This window comes from Notolepis coatsorum, assembly GCF_963971535.1.
Source record: "Notolepis coatsorum genome assembly, contig: SCAFFOLD_224, whole genome shotgun sequence".
NCBI classification, from domain to species: domain Eukaryota; kingdom Metazoa; phylum Chordata; class Actinopteri; order Aulopiformes; family Paralepididae; genus Notolepis; species Notolepis coatsorum.
Genome location: NW_028174698.1, coordinates 130,248 through 151,854, shown reverse-complemented (window position 1 = coordinate 151,854; position 21,607 = coordinate 130,248). Strand labels below are relative to the sequence as shown.

At 43.4% G+C, this 21,607-nt stretch overlaps 1 protein-coding gene across 3 annotated transcripts in view; it reads right to left on the bottom strand.

The window, feature by feature from the left end:
- Positions 1-1,436: 1,436 nt before the first annotated feature.
- LOC311247494 (leukocyte elastase inhibitor-like) overlaps positions 1,437-21,607 on the bottom strand; it is a 39,750-nt gene continuing 19,579 nt past the window's right edge. For 2 of the 3 annotated variants that reach the window (XM_084338535.1, XM_084338537.1), the window contains exons 3-10: positions 16,839-16,943; positions 15,764-15,904; positions 11,946-12,063; positions 9,901-10,043; positions 7,209-7,289; positions 6,783-6,872; positions 6,312-6,492; positions 1,437-3,082 (exon numbers count right to left, since the gene is read on the bottom strand). In XM_084338535.1, the coding sequence (XP_084194661.1) occupies positions 2,832-3,082; positions 6,312-6,492; positions 6,783-6,872; positions 7,209-7,289; positions 9,901-10,043; positions 11,946-12,063; positions 15,764-15,904; positions 16,839-16,943 (1,110 nt within the window). In that variant the 3' untranslated portion in view covers positions 1,437-2,831. The remainder of the gene's footprint in view (positions 3,083-6,311; positions 6,493-6,782; positions 6,873-7,208; positions 7,290-9,900; positions 10,044-11,945; positions 12,064-15,763; positions 15,905-16,838; positions 16,944-21,607) is intronic. The other variant, XM_084338536.1, reaches the window with a different exon arrangement.

Below are 21,607 nucleotides of genomic sequence, written 5' to 3'. Positions count from 1 at the left end.
GTTCCTTCAGGTCAGAGATGATGTTCCTCCTTCAGGTCAGAGATGATGTTCCTCCTTCAGCTCAGAGATGAGGTTCCTTCAGGTCAGAGATGATGTTCCTCCTTCAGGTCAGAGATGATGTTCCTCCTTCAGGTCAGAGATGATGTTCCTTCAGGTCAGAGATGATGTTCCTTCAGGTCAGAGATGATGTTCCTTCAGGTCAGAGATGAGGTTCCTTCAGGTCAGAGATGATGTTCCTTCAGGTCAGAGATGAGGTTCCTTCAGGTCAGAGATGATGTTCCTCCTTCAGCTCAGAGATGATGTTCCTTCAGGTCAGAGGTGATGTTCCTTCAGGTCAGAGATGAGGTTCCTTCAGGTCAGAGATGATGTTCCTTCAGGTCAGAGATGATGTTCCTTCAGGTCAGGACAAAGATATCTTCCAGGACAAAGAATAGAACTGAAAGTGGAATTTTAGCTTGACAACATTTTCTTCAAGGCTCAGAGGAAGCAGGGAGTTAAATTATACTTCTATATCTTTAGAATAGCTACTTCTCTATTTATACTATATACTTTCTATACTTCGAATACGACACTCCAGAGGGCCAGTTTGAGTTGTGGACTTTTAGGCACAATGAGGACATTTTGGCCATTCCAAGGGTTAGGAGTCAACATTAGGGATACATGATGGTCTGTGTGAGCATGGGGGGGGGGGGGGGGCATATCATAGTGTATCCCTGCTTTGATTGATTGAAAACTTTATTAACAGATTGCAGAATGGGTATAATACAGTACAGTAAACGTATCCTTATCCATTTTTTTAAGTAAATCTAAAATTGTTAAGTATTATAAAGTATTCCAGTCAAATATCTGCATACGCTCAAAAATAAGAAATATTGTGATAATCATATTTTGACCATATTGCCGAGCCCTAAGTGAGTGAGTCAGTAAGCAAATGTTTTGTGTGTGTGTGCAGGGATGTGTGTGTGTGTGTGCAGGGACGTGCACAGGACTTTAGAGGCGCAGGTGCTCAAAGGCTGAAAAGGGCACTATACCTGTGTGTGTTTTAACCGAGCGCGCGTAGCGCACAAGCCCAATTCTTTTTAGGGCCCTTTTCGGGCGGGGGCCCCCCCCCCCTTTTTATGCTTTTTGGGGGGTTTTGGTGATCAAATATTGAATATTGAACTATAATAATCAGTGCAGGAGCTCACTTATCTTTGAAATACACTTTTATCACTGACTTAAAAGGCCCATACATCTCCATAAATGTTCAGGGGGGAGGGAATAAGTGCTTACCCTACAGACCCCAAGAACTGTATATTCTGTATTGTTTAATATAAATGCATTTTTTATTCCAATCCCGATTTGTATTTGAGATTCCCAAATCCCATCGGACTTGACTTCTTCGTGTCCCTCAGTAAGTATAATACCAGCATTCAACTAGATAGATAGATAGATAGATACTTTATTAATCCCCTTGGGGAAATGCAGGGTATCTCGCAGTTCAGAACAGTATACAGACATTGACCGTTCCCATACAGTTATTACACGTTATGTCTGCATCATGAATTAAAAATAAGTACATGATAAAATTCAATTAAGTCATACCCATCAATATTAATAATAGCGTGATTAGATAAAAGCAGGTGTATAAAAACAGGTGTAAAAAACAGGTGTAAAAACAGGTGTAAAAACAGGTGTGTGGGTCAGAGGTCAGGTCCCCCGCACTATAATACGCTGTTGTACAGTCCGATGGCTGTGGGGACAAAGGACCTCCTGTGCCGCTCAGTCCGTGAGTGCAGGGAGATGAGCCTTCTGTATGCGCTACAGCGGTTTCTATCATCATCATCACCACCCACGCTATGCATAAAATATATAGGTCCGTGGAGAGGCACGCTGAGAAGGCAGTGCAAACTGCAATGGAATATGGGGCATCTCTCTCTTTACCTAATATTTTGATTCTATCCTGACATTTTTCAGTTGGAAGGGCAGTCTATATGCGTAACAAAAAAAAAATATTATTTTTTCTTCAAAAAGGACATTTGTTAAAAAAAATTAAAATACCACTTTTTTATGAGGCTCAAAAAGGCAGGTGCTCAAGCACCCCTTGGGGTGTGTGTGTGTGTGTGTGTGTGTGTGTGTGTGCGTGCGTGCGACAGATACAGTACAGTGCTTCAAGAACAACACATACAGGCTTATGCTTATTGTCCTGGCAGAAAATGTAACAGCACACATTAAATGGTGCATGGTTAAAATGTAAAGTGTTGCAAAACGTATATCAAATTGGTAAGGAAACATTCAATGTTATGTCATCACTGGATAATCTTTGGTAAACAATATACATACAGTATAAAGGAGCATATTCATTACGCACATAGTGGATGTTACAGAGACCGGGTCAAAGGGTACAACCACTGCCCATCCTGGCCAATAGAATAAATTGTAGCAAGTGGATGATTTTGTGTTGCTGGGTAACAACAGTACAAGACATAATAGTGTAAGGCTTCCGAGTGGGGGGTACAGGATATACAGTACAGTGCAAGAGATTAAAGGCTCCAATCAGTGATCCAAACATAAAGTAATGGGTATCCCACTTTTGACCTTTCAAAAGGCTTTAAAGTAGATAAGTCACTGGTAATTTTCCAAAATGGAGACAAATTAGCCTGCTTGATAAATTCATGATAGTCTATATATTAAATGATCATTTAGCCTACTCTAATCAATTAAAAATAGAGTGGTGGTGTTTTCAGATGCAGCGTTTCTTGTCTTGTCCTTTGCGGCTCAAGCAATGCAGGATGGCAAGCAGAGCACGTCTACGGAGGAAACGTGAGCGTTGCACGTAAAAGGTGCAGCGTTTACTCGGGGGAGGAGTATCGGCCGGCGAAAAGGATGCTTTTGCTGGGGTTGTGCTGGATGAAGAAGAGGAAGGGGTGGTCGGCGTAGAATCTCTCGACTCTCATGTGCATGCTGTATGTGCAGCCCTGCAATATGACGGGGGCGGTGGCTGCGGCGGCCTCCGTGCCCTCCTCGTTCACCTCCACAAACGCCTTGTGGACCACCTCGGACAGCACCAGGTCACCGGCTTTGTCACAGGCTGCAGACATGCCTGTCAGGAGCAGAGGAAGAGCTTCAAACGTGGGAAGAGAACAAGAGACACGAGGAGAGGACTCCGGGCTCATTCACATCTAATCACACAATGCGGGAATGCTTCTTTTGAATGAGGGGTAGTTACCGGTACTTCTTTTGAATGGGGGTAGTTGCCCCCTTTAAATGAGGGGTAATTACTTATTTTGGGGTAGTTGCCCCTTTTAAATGGGGGTAGGTGGGCTCCAGCAATTGTTACCGCATGGGGTCGGCCAAAGAAACTGAGCAGAGATTTTGGCGTGGGGGGGGGGGGTCCATTTGTGAGTTCCACTCTTCAAAGATATGTTCTTTTACTCTAAATTAAATCTATACCCAGTAAAAAGTTGAGACAGTAGCAGCAGTAGTTGGGGTTGTAGAGCGTATTGCCCAGTAGGCAGTGTGGCGGCTGGTGAAAATTATTCTAGGTGGGGCGGTGCCATATTCAATCAGTTTCAGTAACTACAGAACAGTATACATTGAGGCTGAGACTAACTTTTTTTTGCCGGTAGAACATCACGTACGAATTGGAAGAGCCGTCGCGCTTAACGGCACGAACACATCAAACGCGGGCGTGAGGCGGGCGAGCCATCAGCGCTTCACTTTCGCTCCCATGTTAACGGGCGTCGCTGTTCACACCGGCCGCGGGCAGGAAGCGAATTTTTTTCGCTTCGGTTGGAATTCGAGGCGTGCACCACGTGCATTTTCACAGAAATACACTCAATATCTGCATTATTACCACACATAATGTGTCTATCTTTTCCAATACAAATAAACCATACTATACTTTGTCAGGAGTACAGTCACACTGATTTTATCATGCTAAACCGCGAGTGTCTGCGCGCGCCTCTGGTCTGTCCGGCGTAACCCTTCGAGAAGCTTTGTGGTCTGGGCTTGAACTTTCCATAAACGTGTCCATATATAAATCCATTTAGTTAGATCCAACACTGTGAATGTATCTTGTGATTATTATCAATTTCTGACGACGACAACTATTAGCATTTGGTATTTCCTGGTGGACGTGATGTAGGGCTGGGCGATATGGCCTAAATATGATATCACGATATTTTCTGACCTTTCGGCGATACACGATACACATCACGATGTTTTTCTTTTTTACCCCAAACAATTCATTATGAGGCTTACCAAGACAGTATTTGATTTTGCAAGCTAACATTAAAGACAAAATAAAATACCCATGCATTTAGCATTTTTATATTATATATTAGATTTAGATTATTAGATTATATATTGCATATATTTAGCAATGAGATATTATATGATTTAGATATGAAATATGATGAATTGAAAATGGGGGACCCTGATGTAAACAAGACTAAAGTCTTTCTCTGGTCTGCATCCCCTTAACAATTGTATGTATTGAGCTGTACTGTACCCATTCTGCAATATGTTAATAAAGTTTTAAATCAATCAATCAATAGCATTTTAATGAAACTACTGTATATATGTATGTCTCTAAATGTTTTGATGAATTGAAAATGGAGGACCCTTATGTAAAAAAGTCGAAAGTCTTTTTCTGGTCTTCATCCTCCTGTACTGTATTGTACCCATTCTGCAACCCTTTAACAAAGTCTTCACTCATTCATTCTGACGGAAACATATAATTTTGATTGACAGTCGAGTCTGCCAATTACGTCACAGCGCTTGCACCCGCCCTGCTGTTCTTAGCACCAATCGGCAAGCTCCTAGCTTTTTACTTCCTGAATGTCCTGTGGCTGAACAACGTCAACAAGGCTACTAACGTTAGCTCCCCGCGGCCGTCGAGTAGGAGACCAGTGCTAAACAGGATGACTAAATGAGGCATAATGATTTTACTACAACGAATGTTATAATAAAAGCCTTTCCATACATCTGTCTGATTGAAAACTTTATTAACAGACCGCGGAATGGGCATATCTCAGCACGGGCTGAGATATGAACGAGTAACGTGTGGACAGATTGACGTGACACAATCCTCTTGGGCAAAACATCACGATATCCACGATACGTTGAAAAAGTGTATCGTTAATGAACTGTACCCGATATTTATATAATATCGTCATATCGCCCAGCCCTAACGTGATGTCACACGAACGCGATGCTCAGCCAATAGAGTGAATAGACAATTCGACAATGACTCTGTTTGGGGCGCTAGAAAAAGCACCCTTCCGGGGCTGTGTCCACAGAAAGCATTTTTTGAGCTGCCAGCACCTTTCTGCCATTCATTTCTATGGTAAAGACACGCTAGGAGCGCTCCTCTAACCTGCGCCGCGCCGCACCTCACGTTTTAGCGCTCTCTGCGGCTAGCATTGTTTGGCGGAGCGCTCTAGGTGCCTCGAGTAGAAAATTGTTCCACATTTGCAGAGGAGCACCGCTCATCAATGTCACTTTTTCATCAACAAACATGGCAGAGGAGAGGCCGATTCTTGCCGTGTCTGACAACCCAGTAATATACGACCTAAGGTATATACAATCTATAATGCAGATGACGCAACAATAAGCGCTCCCTGCGCTTTGGAATCGCTCTGGGCATTCATATTCATTTGATATCCAAAGCGCTCCGCCTTGAAAAAAACGCTTTGTGGACACGGCGCCTCAGGCATCGTATTTGAAGACACTGATTGGCAAAATTTAGTTGCTAGGTGCATTTATGTTGCTCTGTGCATTTTTCAATTGGCTGCGTTGCGCAATGACGCCCAGTCAGTGGGGCAATATTTCTAGCGCCCCAGAAGAGAGCGGGGATGAACAGGACGCACAAACAATGATTTCTATTTTATATATTACACGTTATTGTTTATTTTAAACACAAACACACTTAAAACGAGTCATTTATATATAAAAAATAATTATTATATTTTAGCGGTCGAAATCTACTATTATAGAAAAATCCAAAACCACTTTCCACCAGGGGGTGCGGCCGCCACTGCCATTAGGACATGAGTTCTGGAAAGGTTAGTCATGTGATTGCTTACTTATTAAAAATGGCTTTAAAGGACATTTAGGGAAATACATGTATTTGCCATCTTCCCCAGATTCAGACGAGAAGATTGATATCAGTTTCATCTCTGTGTGTCTGCAAAGGAGCAGCTTGCCTAGCTTAACACAAGGACTGGAAGCAGTAGGGAGCAGCTAATAAGTGTATTTCCCCCCAAAATGTGTGGAGTGGTCCTTTAAAAAGGGCAAAGCTAACAGCCATATTCCATATTCCCTCCTACCAGAGAAGTCACAGAGATCTCGTGAGAAGGCGTCCACCATGCCCATGCTGCTCAGGACCTCCTTCAGGTCACACGTCTTCTCCATCTTGAAACGAGGCAGGCCCACCTCAACTTCTACGAAATCCATCATGTCTCGGCGGGTCCACTCCTTAAAGTTCTCATAAGTCAACTCCCTCTCCATCTGGGATGGGAATAACATCAGCATTTACTGTGTGTGTGTGTGTGTGTGTGTGTGTGTGTGTGTGTGTGTGTGTGTGTGTGTGTGTGTGTGTGTGTGTGTGTGTGTGTGTGTGTGTGTGTGTGTGTGTGTGTGTGTGTGTGTGTGTGTGTGTGTGTGTGTGTGTGTGTGTGTGTGTGTGTGTGTGTGTGTGTGTGTTTGAGAGAGAGTGTGAGTGTGAGTGTGTTGAGAGAGTGTGTGTGTGTTGAGAGAGAGAGTATGAGTGTGTGTGTGTGTGTGTGTGTGTGACCTACCTTCTCCAGTCCTGTGGTGTTGTCCTCCATCTCGTTGGGTAGAAAGATCAGCATACTGAGTTCCTTCCCTACATAAGGCAGCTCCAGGATCTGTCAAACACAGTTGACTGAACTGCTTACAGGTAATACAGTACATAAGGCAGCTCCAGGATCTGTCACACACAGTTGACTGAACTGCTTACAGGTAACACAGTAGAGTGAGATAGTAAGAATTGAATAGTCTCACATGAATATAGCTATAAAAAAAAAGGCACTGCTTACATTCACTGATTGATTAGTTGCTTGTCTGATAGAGGGAGAACGATTGATTAGTAGAGAGAGAGGGTTGATTGAGACTAGCTGCCACATTGACTCCAAATAATCTATTATACATAGCAGCTGGATGCTAATATATACCGTTGATCGATTGGCTGTTTGAAATATTACCTGGCAGTTGAGGTCAGGGATGAAGGCGAAATGGAACTCCATGGCCTTCAGGTTCATCATCTTCACTGGTTTACCCTCGTTCTGGAGACAGAGACAAACCACAGCCTTGTAGTGTTGATCACCGTTTTGTCGTTAAAGAGGTAGTTCACACTCCGTCTCTTTCTTTCCATTTTTCTATTCCTAATTTCCAATCGACCCACATGGATCTTAAAAGGAACACGCCGACGTTATGGAAAATAAGCTTTCCGCTTATCTTCTCCAGAGTCAGACAAGAAGATAGATACCAATGTCCTCTCTGTGCATTCAGTAGAAAACTATCCGGCTGCAAGCTAATTAGTGGAAGCGGATACGGATCAACTGGCCTCCAAACTCCAGGGATGCGTTTTTGCTGATCCATATCCGCTTCCATTTATTTGTGCTTGCAGTAAGATATCCTCTACCCCCCCCAATGTACAGTTTCTTCCCCTTCGGATGTATATATTTTTTACGATATCTTTTTACAACACAGTTCTGTATATCTGTATGTCTTGTATGTCATAAATGTCCGGATTAATTGAAAATGGGGGACCCCGATGTAAACAAGACTAAAGTATTTTTCTGGTCTGCATCCTCTTAGCAGTTGTTTTGTATTGAGCCGTACTGTATTGTACCCATTCTGCAATTTGTTAATAAAGTTTTCAATCAATCAATCAATCGTTTTTCTACAGGACAGTAAGCACATTTCCCATAATGTCGGCGTGTTCCTTTAAGTTCACGTCACCGATTCTGAGATTCCGGCATCGGAATGGCATTCAAGAGGGCCTCTGATGAAACAACAAGGTAACTTGCTCTGAAGAAACGCTGGCTTTACACGCCTCATGACCTCAGACGAGGTTGCATGAAAGGACAAGCTGCTTTGAGATCATTTGGAGGACAGATTCACATCACATCTGACACCCCCCACAGACCAGCACTGTACCAATGGAAGACATCACAGGTATCTAATGCATGTAACCTCTTGCAGGAGATAAAGCCCTGTTAAGTTATGCCTAGTAGACTTATCAGGGCTTGGCACCCGCAAAGTCCGCAATATTCCACGGAACTGCCTCTTACAATCTAGTGAAATTCCCCACCTTCCATCTCCGTCCGAGGACAGACGTTTGGCATACACGCGTAACCAATAGTCCTCTTTCGGTCCAATCAGTTGACAACCCATTTCCTGAGGAGCCTACACATGGTGCAGAGAGGAAGTGTAAGAGGACCTCCCTGGTGACATCACTACTTACCGTAATCTCTTGTCACCATTCTCCAAAAACATTGCTAGTCAAATCCTCCTTTCACAATAAGATTGAGGAATCTGCAAAGAACCTCCATAAACTATGCCATCCTGTCCTCCCTCCCTCTTCCCTTTCTGTGGAAGACGTTTCCTTCTTTGAGAAAACGGTAGAGAATATCCACAGTTGTTTCTCCTATAGACCTCTCACGGGTGACGTATTTCCGGCTGCTCCCGTCTACTGTACTACTGTAGCTTCCTCTGTGGTTCATGCAGCTGTGGTTCCCGTGAACAAGGCCTTCTAATATACAGTTCTCTCTCTGATAAGGCAGGGGATTTAGACATTCGGAGCTGCCTAAAATGGCCAAAACCAGCTCAGCATTGCAGATCAGGTCACCCGACGTCACCAGCGGCAGCGCATTCTCTGCAACATCCGGTCATTTAGGTCAGCAATTTGGCTTTAAAAAATTGGAACGTTAACAAAACATAAAATCCTTTGATGAAACGCAATTTCCCCATTAACCCCACATGCAGCATCAAAGACAAGATTAATCGTAACCAGGAAAGGAAAACACCGTTAATTTTCGCCATTGGCAAAATTACTAAAAACGCGTGAGTGGTCCCTTGGGCCCGCCACAATTTCAATGTCAGTCCAGGGATCCAAACTAAATTTTCTAACCTAAGCTCCAGCCAACTCGACTCACCTTCTAAAAATGTATCCCTCACTGGTTAATCTTTCCAACAGTAAACAGATGTGGAAGAATCATGTTGTGCAAACAGGCGTGCCAAGCTTGTCATACCATTCACACTACCTACGTGTTTGGTTTACGGTGCCATGGCAACCCACCCTCAACAGATAGCAGGTACCATACCGTACATTTAGCGAGGGTTGTGCAAAGTGCAAACATGCCAGAAAAGAAAAGACATTTTTATTATGTTCAGGTTGACAGGACTTGGCGGTTTGTCGAGCCCATTGTGAAACGCCTCAGTGTCCCAGAGCCTGCGTCGTCTTGACTGAAGTATATCACAAGAAACCTGCCCGCAGCTGCCCTCCATGAGGCTAAGATGACCCCACCTGCCCTCCATGAGGCTAAGATGACCCCAGCTGCCCTCCATGAGGTTAAGAGGAGTGATTCAAGTTCATTTGAAATAATTGATTGATCAATAGACGTATAAATAAGTGCTGAACTTATAAATGTTGTACATGTTCTTATTGAGCTGTTCCAGAGGAATTCGGAATCTGGTGAAAACAAGAGTAGAACAACCCACAATAATTATACTACGCAACATGGAGCGCTTCCCACGGGACTCAGAGTAAAGCACTTGCGTGTATTTATTTTCGGGTTGATGACAGATGAGGTTGAAATCCTAAGAACCAATGGTCAATATGTTAATTTCAAATTAACCATATTGTAACTGCTGATTTTAGAGACCCGTTACCTTGTTGATCTTGAACTGAGCGTCTTTGGTGTTTTTCTCGTCAAATGTTCTCTCCCATTTGCCTTTGAAGTAGATGGCATTGACCAGCACCAGTATGGTCAAGGGATCCACCACACCTTCATTCAGCAGATCCTTGATCTTATCTGGAATACAGGATAGAGACGACCACACAGGGGATCAGCGATGTCGTTTGAAGTAGTGGTCGATACAGATCATTGTTGAATACATTTAGCAGATATGAAAGTCTGATATTAAAAGACCTCAAGGGATATTTTGGATTTGGAATCTTTTTCGGTAAGTTAGCATGACATGGTTGGTATCTACAGATTCCTTGCGATCTCTAGGTTCATGATACCAGTGCTCTAATCTTCAGCTTTGGCCTGCAACAATATTGCTAAGCTTTTGACATTAAATATTATATTGAAATATCTTTTCTCATAAGCATATTGCTAAACTTTGGAACAATATATAGCCCCTTATAAGCTAGCACTGAAGTGCTCCAATACCATGGTTCTCAACTGGTGGGTCGCAACCCCTGTTTTGAGTAAAAATTTTTTTTAAAGAGTTTAGGGGGAAAAAAGGTCTACAGAATTTATGATGCTGCGCTTTTATTTTGAAAGACATGTTTCCTGTGACGTAACTTAAAGGGGACATGTACTGCTATTCCTAGCACTATTTGGGCAACTTTACACAATTCCTGTTAGTCTATTGAAGACATCTGTAAGTTTTTTTTCAAAAAAATGCATTGTTTTATATTTCTAATCAAGTACTCAAAACCATCATTTTTCAGCTCCAAGATTTCAGGCTGTTATGGCCTGGCTCCGCCCATAAGCACTTTGAGTGACAGTCAGTCTGCGACTGGTAGACAGAGAGAGATAGAGAGAGAGAGAGAGAGAGAGAGGGGGGGGGGTGCGAGAGAGAGAGAGAGAGAGAGAGAGAAAAAAAAAAGACAGGCCGTCTCTTCCTTTCGTTTTTTCTCTACCTGCGGGGCAGATTGAAACCCGACACCTCTGCATACTCTGGAGAGAGAGAGAGAGATAGAGAGATAGAGAGGGAGACAGAGAGAGAGAGGGAGGGAGCACTTGGGGGGGGGGGGGGGGGGGAGGGACCTGCCGCGCCACACGGGAGAGGGGAGGAAGGGAGGCCCCCCCCCCTCGTTTTCGAGAGGGTCCCACCTCACGTGTGGCGCGGCAGGTCCCCCCCCACCCCCCCCCCAAGTGCTCCCTCCCTCTCTCTCTCTGTCTCCCTCTCTATCTCTCTCTCCCTCCAGAGTATGCAGAGGTGTCGGGTTTCAATCTGCCTCGCAGTATGAGGAAGTGGGCGGGCATTAGCTACAACCACAGAGCCAATCACATCACTGTCTTCTACCCAGAGCCTGAATGACGTGACTCAGGCCTTCAAATCAGGATGGACTAATTTACTGGAGCAGGAAATTATCTGAGCTGAATCAGAGCAATCCGCCAATATGGTATTTAGACACAAACACATTGATACTAACTCCTATTACTATAATACAATGCTAGAGACTGAAAAATGACATTTATAGTACATGTCCCCTTTAATGTCTAAGGAAAAGGTGGGCCCTGAAACTCAACCAGTTTAGAAGCACTGCTCTAGTGAACTCTCACTTCATATGGTACCATTATGTTCACTCCTTCACTAGATCTGACCCACTAGAGCCCATGAAAGACGGTAATGTGTCAGGATGATATTTGATATCGGCAGATACAGATTTTCGAGGGGAAAAAACTGCAACATCTACAAACCAATATATCAGTCAACCCTTAGTTTCAAGCTGAACAGACTAGAGCAATAATAAGCTTTGGACCTTTGAAAAAATCTGAACCTTGTAGATCAATAGATAACATGCTTATTCAGTGTAGCTGTACCTGGTTCAGTCTACAATGGTCCTCATTTCAAATAGCAGTCTTAATTAGTGCATCTTAACGTTCTGGTGTGTGTGTGTGCTTGTGTGCGTGTGTGCGTGTGTGTGTGTGTGCGTGCGTGTGTGTGTGTGTGTGTGTGTGTGAGAGAGTGTGATCTACCTTGTGTCTGTTTCTTCACCCAGCTGTTGATGTTGAGCCTGGCAGCTTCATGGTTACTGGCGAAGTCCACAGACTCCAGCTCAGCGTTGTAATGCTTCCTGGTGTCATTCAGGAACTCCTGCAAACATCAATCGTTACAGATGCCGCCACTGACACAGAAGGAGATCAATCTGTATGCTTGCTCGCTCACGCCTTAACACTTTGAGTGCCACTCACGGCTTTTCTCTGGTTTACGCCCCGGCCGTTGAATGCCACGTCACGAGTATTCTCTGTTTTTTTTTTTTAAGCGATCTGAAATCATATTGCATCATGCGAGCCTACCGTTGGAGATCCAGGGACCGCCGGCGCTCAGATGTGAAAAAAGCGCCCCCTTATCGTCTCCCAGATGGTAAATCACCCTTTTGGAATGGACTCAATGAAAGTGAATGGGAGAACGGATTTCTGACTCCACATTTTACTTCTCACTGATGCAGCCGGGGTCTACCAGAGTTCATTCTGGAGCCTCTGAGCCGCGCGGATCATGTGTTATACTGTATACACGATGGATCAATACATTTATCGTTTTTTTCTAATGGCGATCGGAAATTGGAATAAACCATTTGGATACCATCTGACCTCAGGTAAGGAATCTATGTTATCAGTGTTAGGATAATCAGACTAGTTTTCACTGATATATAAGCGTTTATGTGATATGGCTGTTTTGACTGTAAAAGCCATGAGGAAATAAGTGCAGCGATTATCAGCGCACAGCACGAGCGTGCGTGCGCACATATACTATCGATTAGGGCTGTCCCAGACTAAGGATTTGGATGGTCAACTAGGATTGGCCAAAATTTGCCGTTAGTCGACTATTGGTCGACTTAAAAATAATAATAATAATATTTAAAAAAAAAAAAAAAAAATTGTCTGAAGGAGTCGACTGAAGGCTTCTTGTCCTTTGCAAAAGCATGCAATTGGTCCACTGATGGATACATCTTGATATTTGTCTAGTCTAGTGTGTTCATTAGATGGGTGAAATCCTCTTTCAGTGCCTCTGTGCCTGTTTTCGTAGGCAGTTAGCCTCTGGTATGCGTGCCATTAGCGTTAGCCACGCTTCTATGCCTATTTTTTTTAGGCCTACATTTTTTTTTTTTTTTATTATTATATTCGACTAAGAGATTGGCCAGTCGACTACGGCTCCTTTCGACTGATTAGTCGACTAATCGATTAATAGGGGTCAGCCCTACTATCGATCATCTAGCGTTTATTTGAAAACTATTCATAAATAGGCCGACAAATGACAACGTTCTGGAATATTCCAGTAAAAGGCGATTATCATAGGCATGGGTTGTTTTTCCCCGGAAAACGGGTGATTTTCAAAATGCTATCAAACGGAAATGAAGCGATAAAAATACAATCTGCCTTGCCAATGTTGACTGGAAAATGAGTCTTTGATAAGCGACAGGCAGATTAGACACATAGCATAATTTAAAACATAGATTAGGCGATATTAACGTTAACATTGGACGTGGATGGTGGCATTCAACGGGGTAAAAAGGAAAACACGGCCCGGCACTGATTTAAAGGAACACGCCAACATTTTGGGAACTTCGCTTATAGTCTTCTCCAGAAAGAGACAAGCAAATAGATACCAGTTTCCTCTCTGTGCGTTCAGTAGAAAGCTATCTGGCTGCATGTTAGCCTAGCTTAGCACAATGAATGGAAGCAGACAGTGCCTTCGGGAGAGGCGTTAGTTGGACAATGCCTAGGCTAACCGGCACTGTCTGCTTCCATTCATTGTGCTAAGCTAGGCTAACGTGCAGCCAGACAGCTTTCTGCTGAACGCACAGAGGGGAAACTGGTATCTATCTTCTTGTCTGTCTTCGGTGAAGATGGTAAAATAATTTCCCAAAATGTTGATGTGTTCCTTTAAGACCTTTTTATGATTAAATGTAAGACTTTTTAAGACCCCACGGGAACCCTGTAACATCCATTCAGTCATTGGTTGATCCATCCATCCACTCATTCTTACAGAGTAAAGTGAAAGATGATCCCATGTGTTTTCCATTCCTTCACGCATAGCTTTCATTGCTACCGGTATCATTCATGCTACCAAGGAATTGTGTCTCTCCTAGGCTGAAACCTTTACTGCAACCATGTTTCCAAACGTAGTGAGTTAACATACTTACATAAACATGGAGCTGCGCAACACATAAACCAGGGTTCCCACTCTTTTTGAGAAATCATTTTCCAGGACATTTCCAGGAGACGCGTGTATATTTTCCCCAACGGAGTTTCACTTCAGTGTTCGGTTTGCGCAATCTGATTGGCCACTGACGTTTTTTTTAAGCGCCAAACGTGTTACTCCTAACAATTGCGCCAGCAGCCTGTTACCCTAACCCTAACCAACTAACCTTAACCAACTAACCCTAACCAACTAACCCTAACCAACTTCGAAAGAGAGCGAGCTTGTTAGGAGTAACGCGATTGGCGCTGAGAGAAACGTCAGTGGCCAATCAGATTGCGCAAACCGAACGCGGAAGTGAAACTCCGTTGGGGAAAATATACACGCATCCAGGACAGCACTTGCTCACAAATGGTCATATTGCATGTTGCTTATTGGAATAATATTCCGAGAAATATAACTATGGTAAGGAACAAATGTATGTTTAAAAAAAATTGTTAAAAATTGCGCTCATGAATAATGAGTTACATTTTGGTCATTGACTTATTATGGAAATTAGTATGGAAATATAAAGGTGATCTGTGACTTGAGAAAAGTTATGCTATATTATGAGTTAAAATCATATAAATGATTTTGATCCGTTTTGTTCTTATGGACTGACTATGTCACTTGTATTTTATGGTTGGAGAATTGTGATATCTGACTCATGAATATTGAGTGAGCTTTGATTCACTGTTTTGTTTGTTGTGATGTTTTCTTGTGAGTACTTTCAATGTTTGCGGTTTTATATTTTTATTTAACTTTTTTTTGTGTTTGTATTTTTAATGTTTGGACCCCAGGAAGAGTAGTCTCACTTTGGTGTGTAGACTAATGGGGATCCACAATAAAACATAAAACATATCATTTACTGGTAGTATTGACACATTTAACTCCAGTTTTATTTCTCCTTTTTTAATGACGCAGGGTTCATGATGAAGTATCTCCCGTTCATTCCAGGCGACTGCTACACCCTTCACTGCTAACTGTACAATAAGGTAATCTTGCCTCCTCTTGTTGTTCGCGGTTTGTTTGTTTCTTTACTTACAAGCTCTCCTAAACAAATAATACACAGACATGTTCTGTGTTACACTTGCTTGAATTGCGGCAATTACAATACTCCAAACTCATAATGCATAATCCAGATCCCTCATATGAACTAAATGGAAAGACACCTTTCTGACAGAACGCGTCACAAACCACGTGCCACAGACGACAAGTCAATCACTCAGCTCATAGAGAACACAGTAATTCAGCGTAAATGACGTGTGTAGGATTTTACAGCACTTTAAAAAATAAAAGAGGACAATAAGCATGAGCTTGTCAAATGCCATGATGGGCCAAAACAAAGGGAGCATGGGCCCCAAATTGGGTGGCACTGCTATAATCCTACAGACAGTCCAGTTTCAAACAAAATACACACCTACGTTTATATAGGCGATCTGAGTCAGGAGAAAATACAATAAAATATTTCCAGGATAACAGATATTCCCCCCCCCCCCCCCAGGATATTTGGTAATTTCAGTCCATTTTCCAGGTTTTCCATGACTGGAAATCTAGTCTCTGAATTTCCAGAATGAGGGGGACCCCCGATACACTCTCACACACACACACACACCTGAACAAAGTCAAAGGACTGCTGTCCATACAGTCTGTTGGCCAGGCTGAGGGAGTACGGAGCACCAGGCTTGTTCAGGTCACCCATCAAACTGCCGAAGCTCGCATGGATGTCTTCCTTGGACTTGTGGAGGTGCAGCGACTGTGGACCATCAGAGGAGACAGAAGTTACAAACACCACAACGTTGCAGAAATGTATTGAACCGATTCCGACGTGTAGTCTTGGGTTAGGATGTCCTATAGGAGCAACTCTGAACTATAGCCCATGTGGTTCATCAGCACACCAGAGAACACCAGCCCTGCAAGTGTAACCCAAGACAGGAATATGAAGGGGGAATACATTTGTGCACAGAGCACAGTGGAGCCTAGATACTTAACGCCACACTGCTGTCGGTTTCAACGCCAGAATTCAGGAGAGTGTGTTTGCATCAGACACGCTTATGTATCAGACATGCTTCTTTATTAAATAGAATAATAATATTCAAGTCATCATTTATTTTCATGATATAGACTGGTCTGATTTGACTGTTTTGTTGGCGAGGTCAAATGTGAAAATAATGCCCCGTCCTGTGTGCAACCACCCACTCCTGTTGCTTCCGTTTTGAAGACAGATGCTCATAAAAAATGGATAGGAAGTAGTAAACGTGCAACAAGAACATAACAAGACTGTAGCACGTTACATTATAACCCTGGAAACGGAACAGGAGAGGACATCTGGATCATGTTACATTATATAACCATGGAAACGGAACAAGAGAGAACATCATTCCACTAGATCGTGTTACATTAAAAACCTTGGAAAGTCCCACTCCGGAGCACAGAAAAGGAGAGATGCGTGTTAGTCCTCCCTTGCCTCCTCGTTTGACACTAATCAAGGAGGCGTGAAGACAAGCGAGGGAGCGAGAGAACATGCGAGATTCCACCCGGGACCACCTTTAACCCCTCGTCGTTGTCACCTTCTCGACTAAAAGCTCCTTTCAACCACCACGCGCCCCCAGGCGTCATCAGTGAAACGCCCTTTGACCTCCTGGTTGTTAGTTAGTTAGTTAGTCTTTACTGCAGTACTCAGTTACCACCTTCAACAGGTGTGGCGGGAGGCGCATGTCCGTCTGTTGCTGCATCTGCATCTGCTGCGCCGCTCCGCTCCCACACGGCCCTCCTCCTCCTGTAAAACAGAGCACCTGGTGGCGGAAATGGCAGCGCGGGGGGGGTTAACGGCAGAAAAAGGCTATAGACTGTGGTATGTGTAACCATGAATGCCTGGTTAAACCAGTTTGACAACTGCTCCTGTACTCGCAGACTGTGTCCAGCGAAAGGACTAGGTCTAGAGTCAGCAGCAATGCTCTTGTACTGAATGAATGAATGAATGAATGAAAACTTTATTAACAGATTGTAGAATGGGTACAATACAGTACGGCTCAATACACACAATTGTTAAGGGGATGCAGACCAGAGAAAGACGTTTTGTCTTGTTTACATCAGGGTCCCCCATTTTCAATTCATATTGAATTTATTCACAGACTGTGTCCAGTGAAAGGACTCGGGCTAGAGTCAGCAGCAGTGCTCCTATGCTCTCAGACTCACACAGAGTGAAAGGAATCTTCTCAGCCCCACCCTGCCTTGGACTCTCCCACCTTTCATCATCCACACACACACACACACACACACACACACACACACACACACACACACACACACACACACACACACACACACACACACACACACACACACACACACACACACACACACACACACACACACACACACACACACACACACACACACACACACACACACACACACACACACACACACACACACACACACACACACACACACACACACACACACTGCCGCTGCGCCGCTGCCTACCCAACTTTGGCTGAGGTTTTAGTTTAAGTGCTACTGGTTGACAGGTATTGTTAAGAGTGAAAGCAATGAGCTTTACAATTATAGATTACTTTACAAGACAGACAAATTGAAAGACAGGTTGTCAGCCTGGATAGGTGAGCTTAATAGCCAAGAGGTTTATTGGCCCTACACACTGTGCGTGCATGCGCACACACACACACACACACACACACACACACAGCTATAGAGGCACACCTTATTGTAGTTCCCTCTAGAAAAGTTGAGTCAGACGTGACTTAGCCAATGTTTTAGCCAGCACACACGTCAAGTCTGTGTACACTTCCACAACACACACACACATGTACACACTACTGTCTTGTCAGTCACACCCAGTATTGTTTTGTTTTTTACATGAGAACAATATTGGTGATTTTTAAGCAGTTTGGGGCGTTCCCATCCACCATCCGAAGGTCTGATTTGACATCATCCTACAAATAAATCTCTCATCTACTCTATACTGACATGTGGAAAGTGATGCCAGTGTCCCTGGTATCTTTGATCCTTATAGCACTGCACAAGCATAGTTGCAGCCCATAGACCTGTTCGCTGTATACGTCAGACTCTGTGCGTGCGCATCACCGGAGCAGAAAGGAACGTAATCCTGGTCAGAACAGAACAACAGGGCAGACTACAATATATTTGCATTTGTTAGCCATGCTAGAGATCTAAAAAACCAATCCATGCCAAAGCTAGATATGTAAAAGGTGAAAGACACACTCACAGCCATGCTGATTTGGCTAAATGACATCCAGCTGTTTTAGTTTGAAACAACTTTTAGTCAGGGGAGCTTGCGCAGGTCCGAGGCAACTTAGTCACGTCACGTGACTCAGTTGGTATTGCTGATTGGCTCGAACACGGTATGTTTGTAAACAGCGAACAGGTAGGTGTCTATAGGGAGGTGTAGTCTGACGTCACTGGTTGTTCCACCCGTATAGGGATTTATCATTGGGAAAATGGATTATCGGCTATTGTATCAATTCTGCCGCATGGAAATTGAAAAGCGTTCCATTTTTGCACAAAATGAGTTCCCTTCTATCACTAACATTATTGTTTAAGCATTTTTGGTTGAAATAAAATGTGGCTATTTTTTTATGATTAATTGCGAATCTTTTCATGTTGAGCTATAGATTGTGGATGAATAAGCACAGAAAGGTACACCATGCAAATGTTAATGCTTTATTTGTTTTAAACGAGACGATTTAGAAATGGGCAATGGGGAAATACATTGCGGTGGAACACGAAAAACGGCAATGACATAACCTCTACACCTCCCTATTGTAAACAATACCCGGGAAAAAAGGTTAGAGACCCACCACTGTGGAGGAAGGGTGCACTGCATTTACAACACAAGACAAAATGAGAGCAACAGGGCATGCGGCACAATAATCCATTATCTTGTTTTCACGATTGTGGGATGACAAACATTGTTATTTAAACTGAAACTTGATTAATTGCCCAGCCCTACTATGTGTTTAAACACCTAGCCCTACTAGAGAAGCTTCTATCCTCAGGCCATCAGAATGCTAAATGACAATAACACTATGTAACAACCATCAAATGCACACACATCCACACTCACTTTAAACAAACAACTCACTGCAGCACCCACTTTAGAACACCTAAACACACTTTATATTTATTGGTAAAGAATTTGCACTACAACCCATACCTCATTACACCTTACTGTAAATTGTACCTCATCCCATTTCTGCTTTGTACTGTATAGTATATTGTATTGTAACTCAGTTACTTCTACTCTGCATTGTTCATTATATTATGTATATACTGAACACTTTTGTCTACGTACTTGACTTCTATTTTATACTTACTATACTTATCTATTTTTATCTAGCACAATCTCTGGAGAAAAACAGAAAGAAGCATTTTATATAAAAGTATTCTGTACTTCTGTATGACAACTAATAAAGAAACTTGAATCTATGTGTTTAAACACCTAGCCCTACTATGTGTTAAAACACCTAGCCCTACTATGTGTTTAAACACCTAGCCCTACTATATGTGTTTAAACACCTAGCCCTACTATATGTGTTTAAACACCTAGCCCTACTATATGTGTTTTAAACACCTAGCCCTACTATATGTGTTTAAACACCTAGCCCTACTATATGTGTTTAAACACCTAGCCATACTATATGTGTGTAAACACCTAGCCCTACTATATGTGTGTAAACACCTAGCCCTACTATATGTGTGTAAACACCTAGCCCTACTATATGTGTGTAAACACCTAGCCCTACTATATGTGTTTTAAACACCTAGCCCTACTATATGTGTTTTAAACACCTAGCCCTACTATATGTGTTTAAACACCTAGCCCTACTATATGTGTTTAAACACCTAGCCCTACTATATGTGTTTAAACACCTAGCCATACTATATGTGTGTAAACACCTAGCCCTACTATATGTGTTAAACACCTAGCCCTACTATATGTGTGTAAACACCTAGCCCTACTATATGTGTTTAAACACCTAGCCCTACTATATGTGTTAAACACCTAGCCCTACTATGTGTTTAAACACCTAGCCCTGCTATATGTGTGTAAACACCTAGCCCTACTATATGTGTTAAACACCTAGCCCTACTATATGTGTGTAAACACCTAGCCCTGCTATATGTGTGTAAACACCTAGCCCTACTGCGTGAATATTTTAGGCAACCAACTTGTGTTTAGCGTTTCTCTGATTGGCCAATACGCCCATGTGACCACGGCAGCGCGAGAGAGCGGCAGCGCGGAAATAGGCTGTCTATTGCCTCGCGCTGCAGCGCGGAAATAGGCTGTCTATTGCCATTCTCTAAGTCAAACTCTAACCTTAACCAGCTCCTTAACAGCGCCTAAACTTAACCCTTCTAACCTTAAGCAACTCCGAAACAATGCCTAACCTTAACCAACTCCGAAACAATGCCTAAACTTAACCGGCGAAATGAATGCACGTTAAAAAATATTGCCATTCTCTAAGTCAAACTCTAACCATAACCAGCTCCTTAACAGCGCCTAAACTTAACCCTTCTAACCTTAAGCAACTCCGAAACAATGCCTAACCTTAACCAACTCCGAAACAGGGGGGGCGGAGCTGAGCGATCATGGAGTAGACGTGTTTCACATGAGCTCCCTTCTACCGTGCTGAATATACGTTTCTCCCCATTAGTCTTTATTTTATTTTTATTTGTTTTTTATCTGTTTACTAGGTCGTCGTGTTTAGTATACATTCATCGACTTTTTTCGACTTTCTACGATGACGGGGGTGGAAACCAGAGCAATGACTGCCCCAACCAGCAAACCTTCACCGCCAGGCCTGGCCGCACCGTCGCCCGTTGTCGGGGAGTTAAGCGAAGCTGTGCTCTTGGTCATGACCAAGCTACACGCAGACTCTGAGACACGCATCGCTGAAGCACAGAAGAAAGTGTTGGCGGATTTTTGTGTCAGCCTCCGTCGTGAGATATCAGAAGAAATACGGCTGGCGGTAGTACCGCTGACAGACAAGATGGAGACGATGCACGCTGTCTCCTCGGCTAATGCTAACGAACTAGCCACGCTAACGACGGAGGCATCATTACAGTGCGAGAAGATGGCGGGTCTCGAATCCGCCCTGCTGGCTAGGCAGGCTGAAGTCAACAAATTACAGTCGGCAATGGAGGAGATGCAGTCCCGGGATAGACGCCACAACGTCAGGATTGTTGGAGTACCGGAGACCAGCGGTGAAGGCCGTCTCTCTGAGACCGTGCCCGAACTGCTGCAGAAAATACTAGGGACGGACGTCCTCCCTTCACCTCCTATCTGTGAATCGGCCTACAGAGCGGGCAGGTTTTCTCCCGGCGTGAACAAAGAGCCGAGGCCCATCATAGTCAAGCTGAACAGACTCCAGCAGAGAGAACTCATCATGCGGTCGGCTCGTACCAGAAGGGGTAA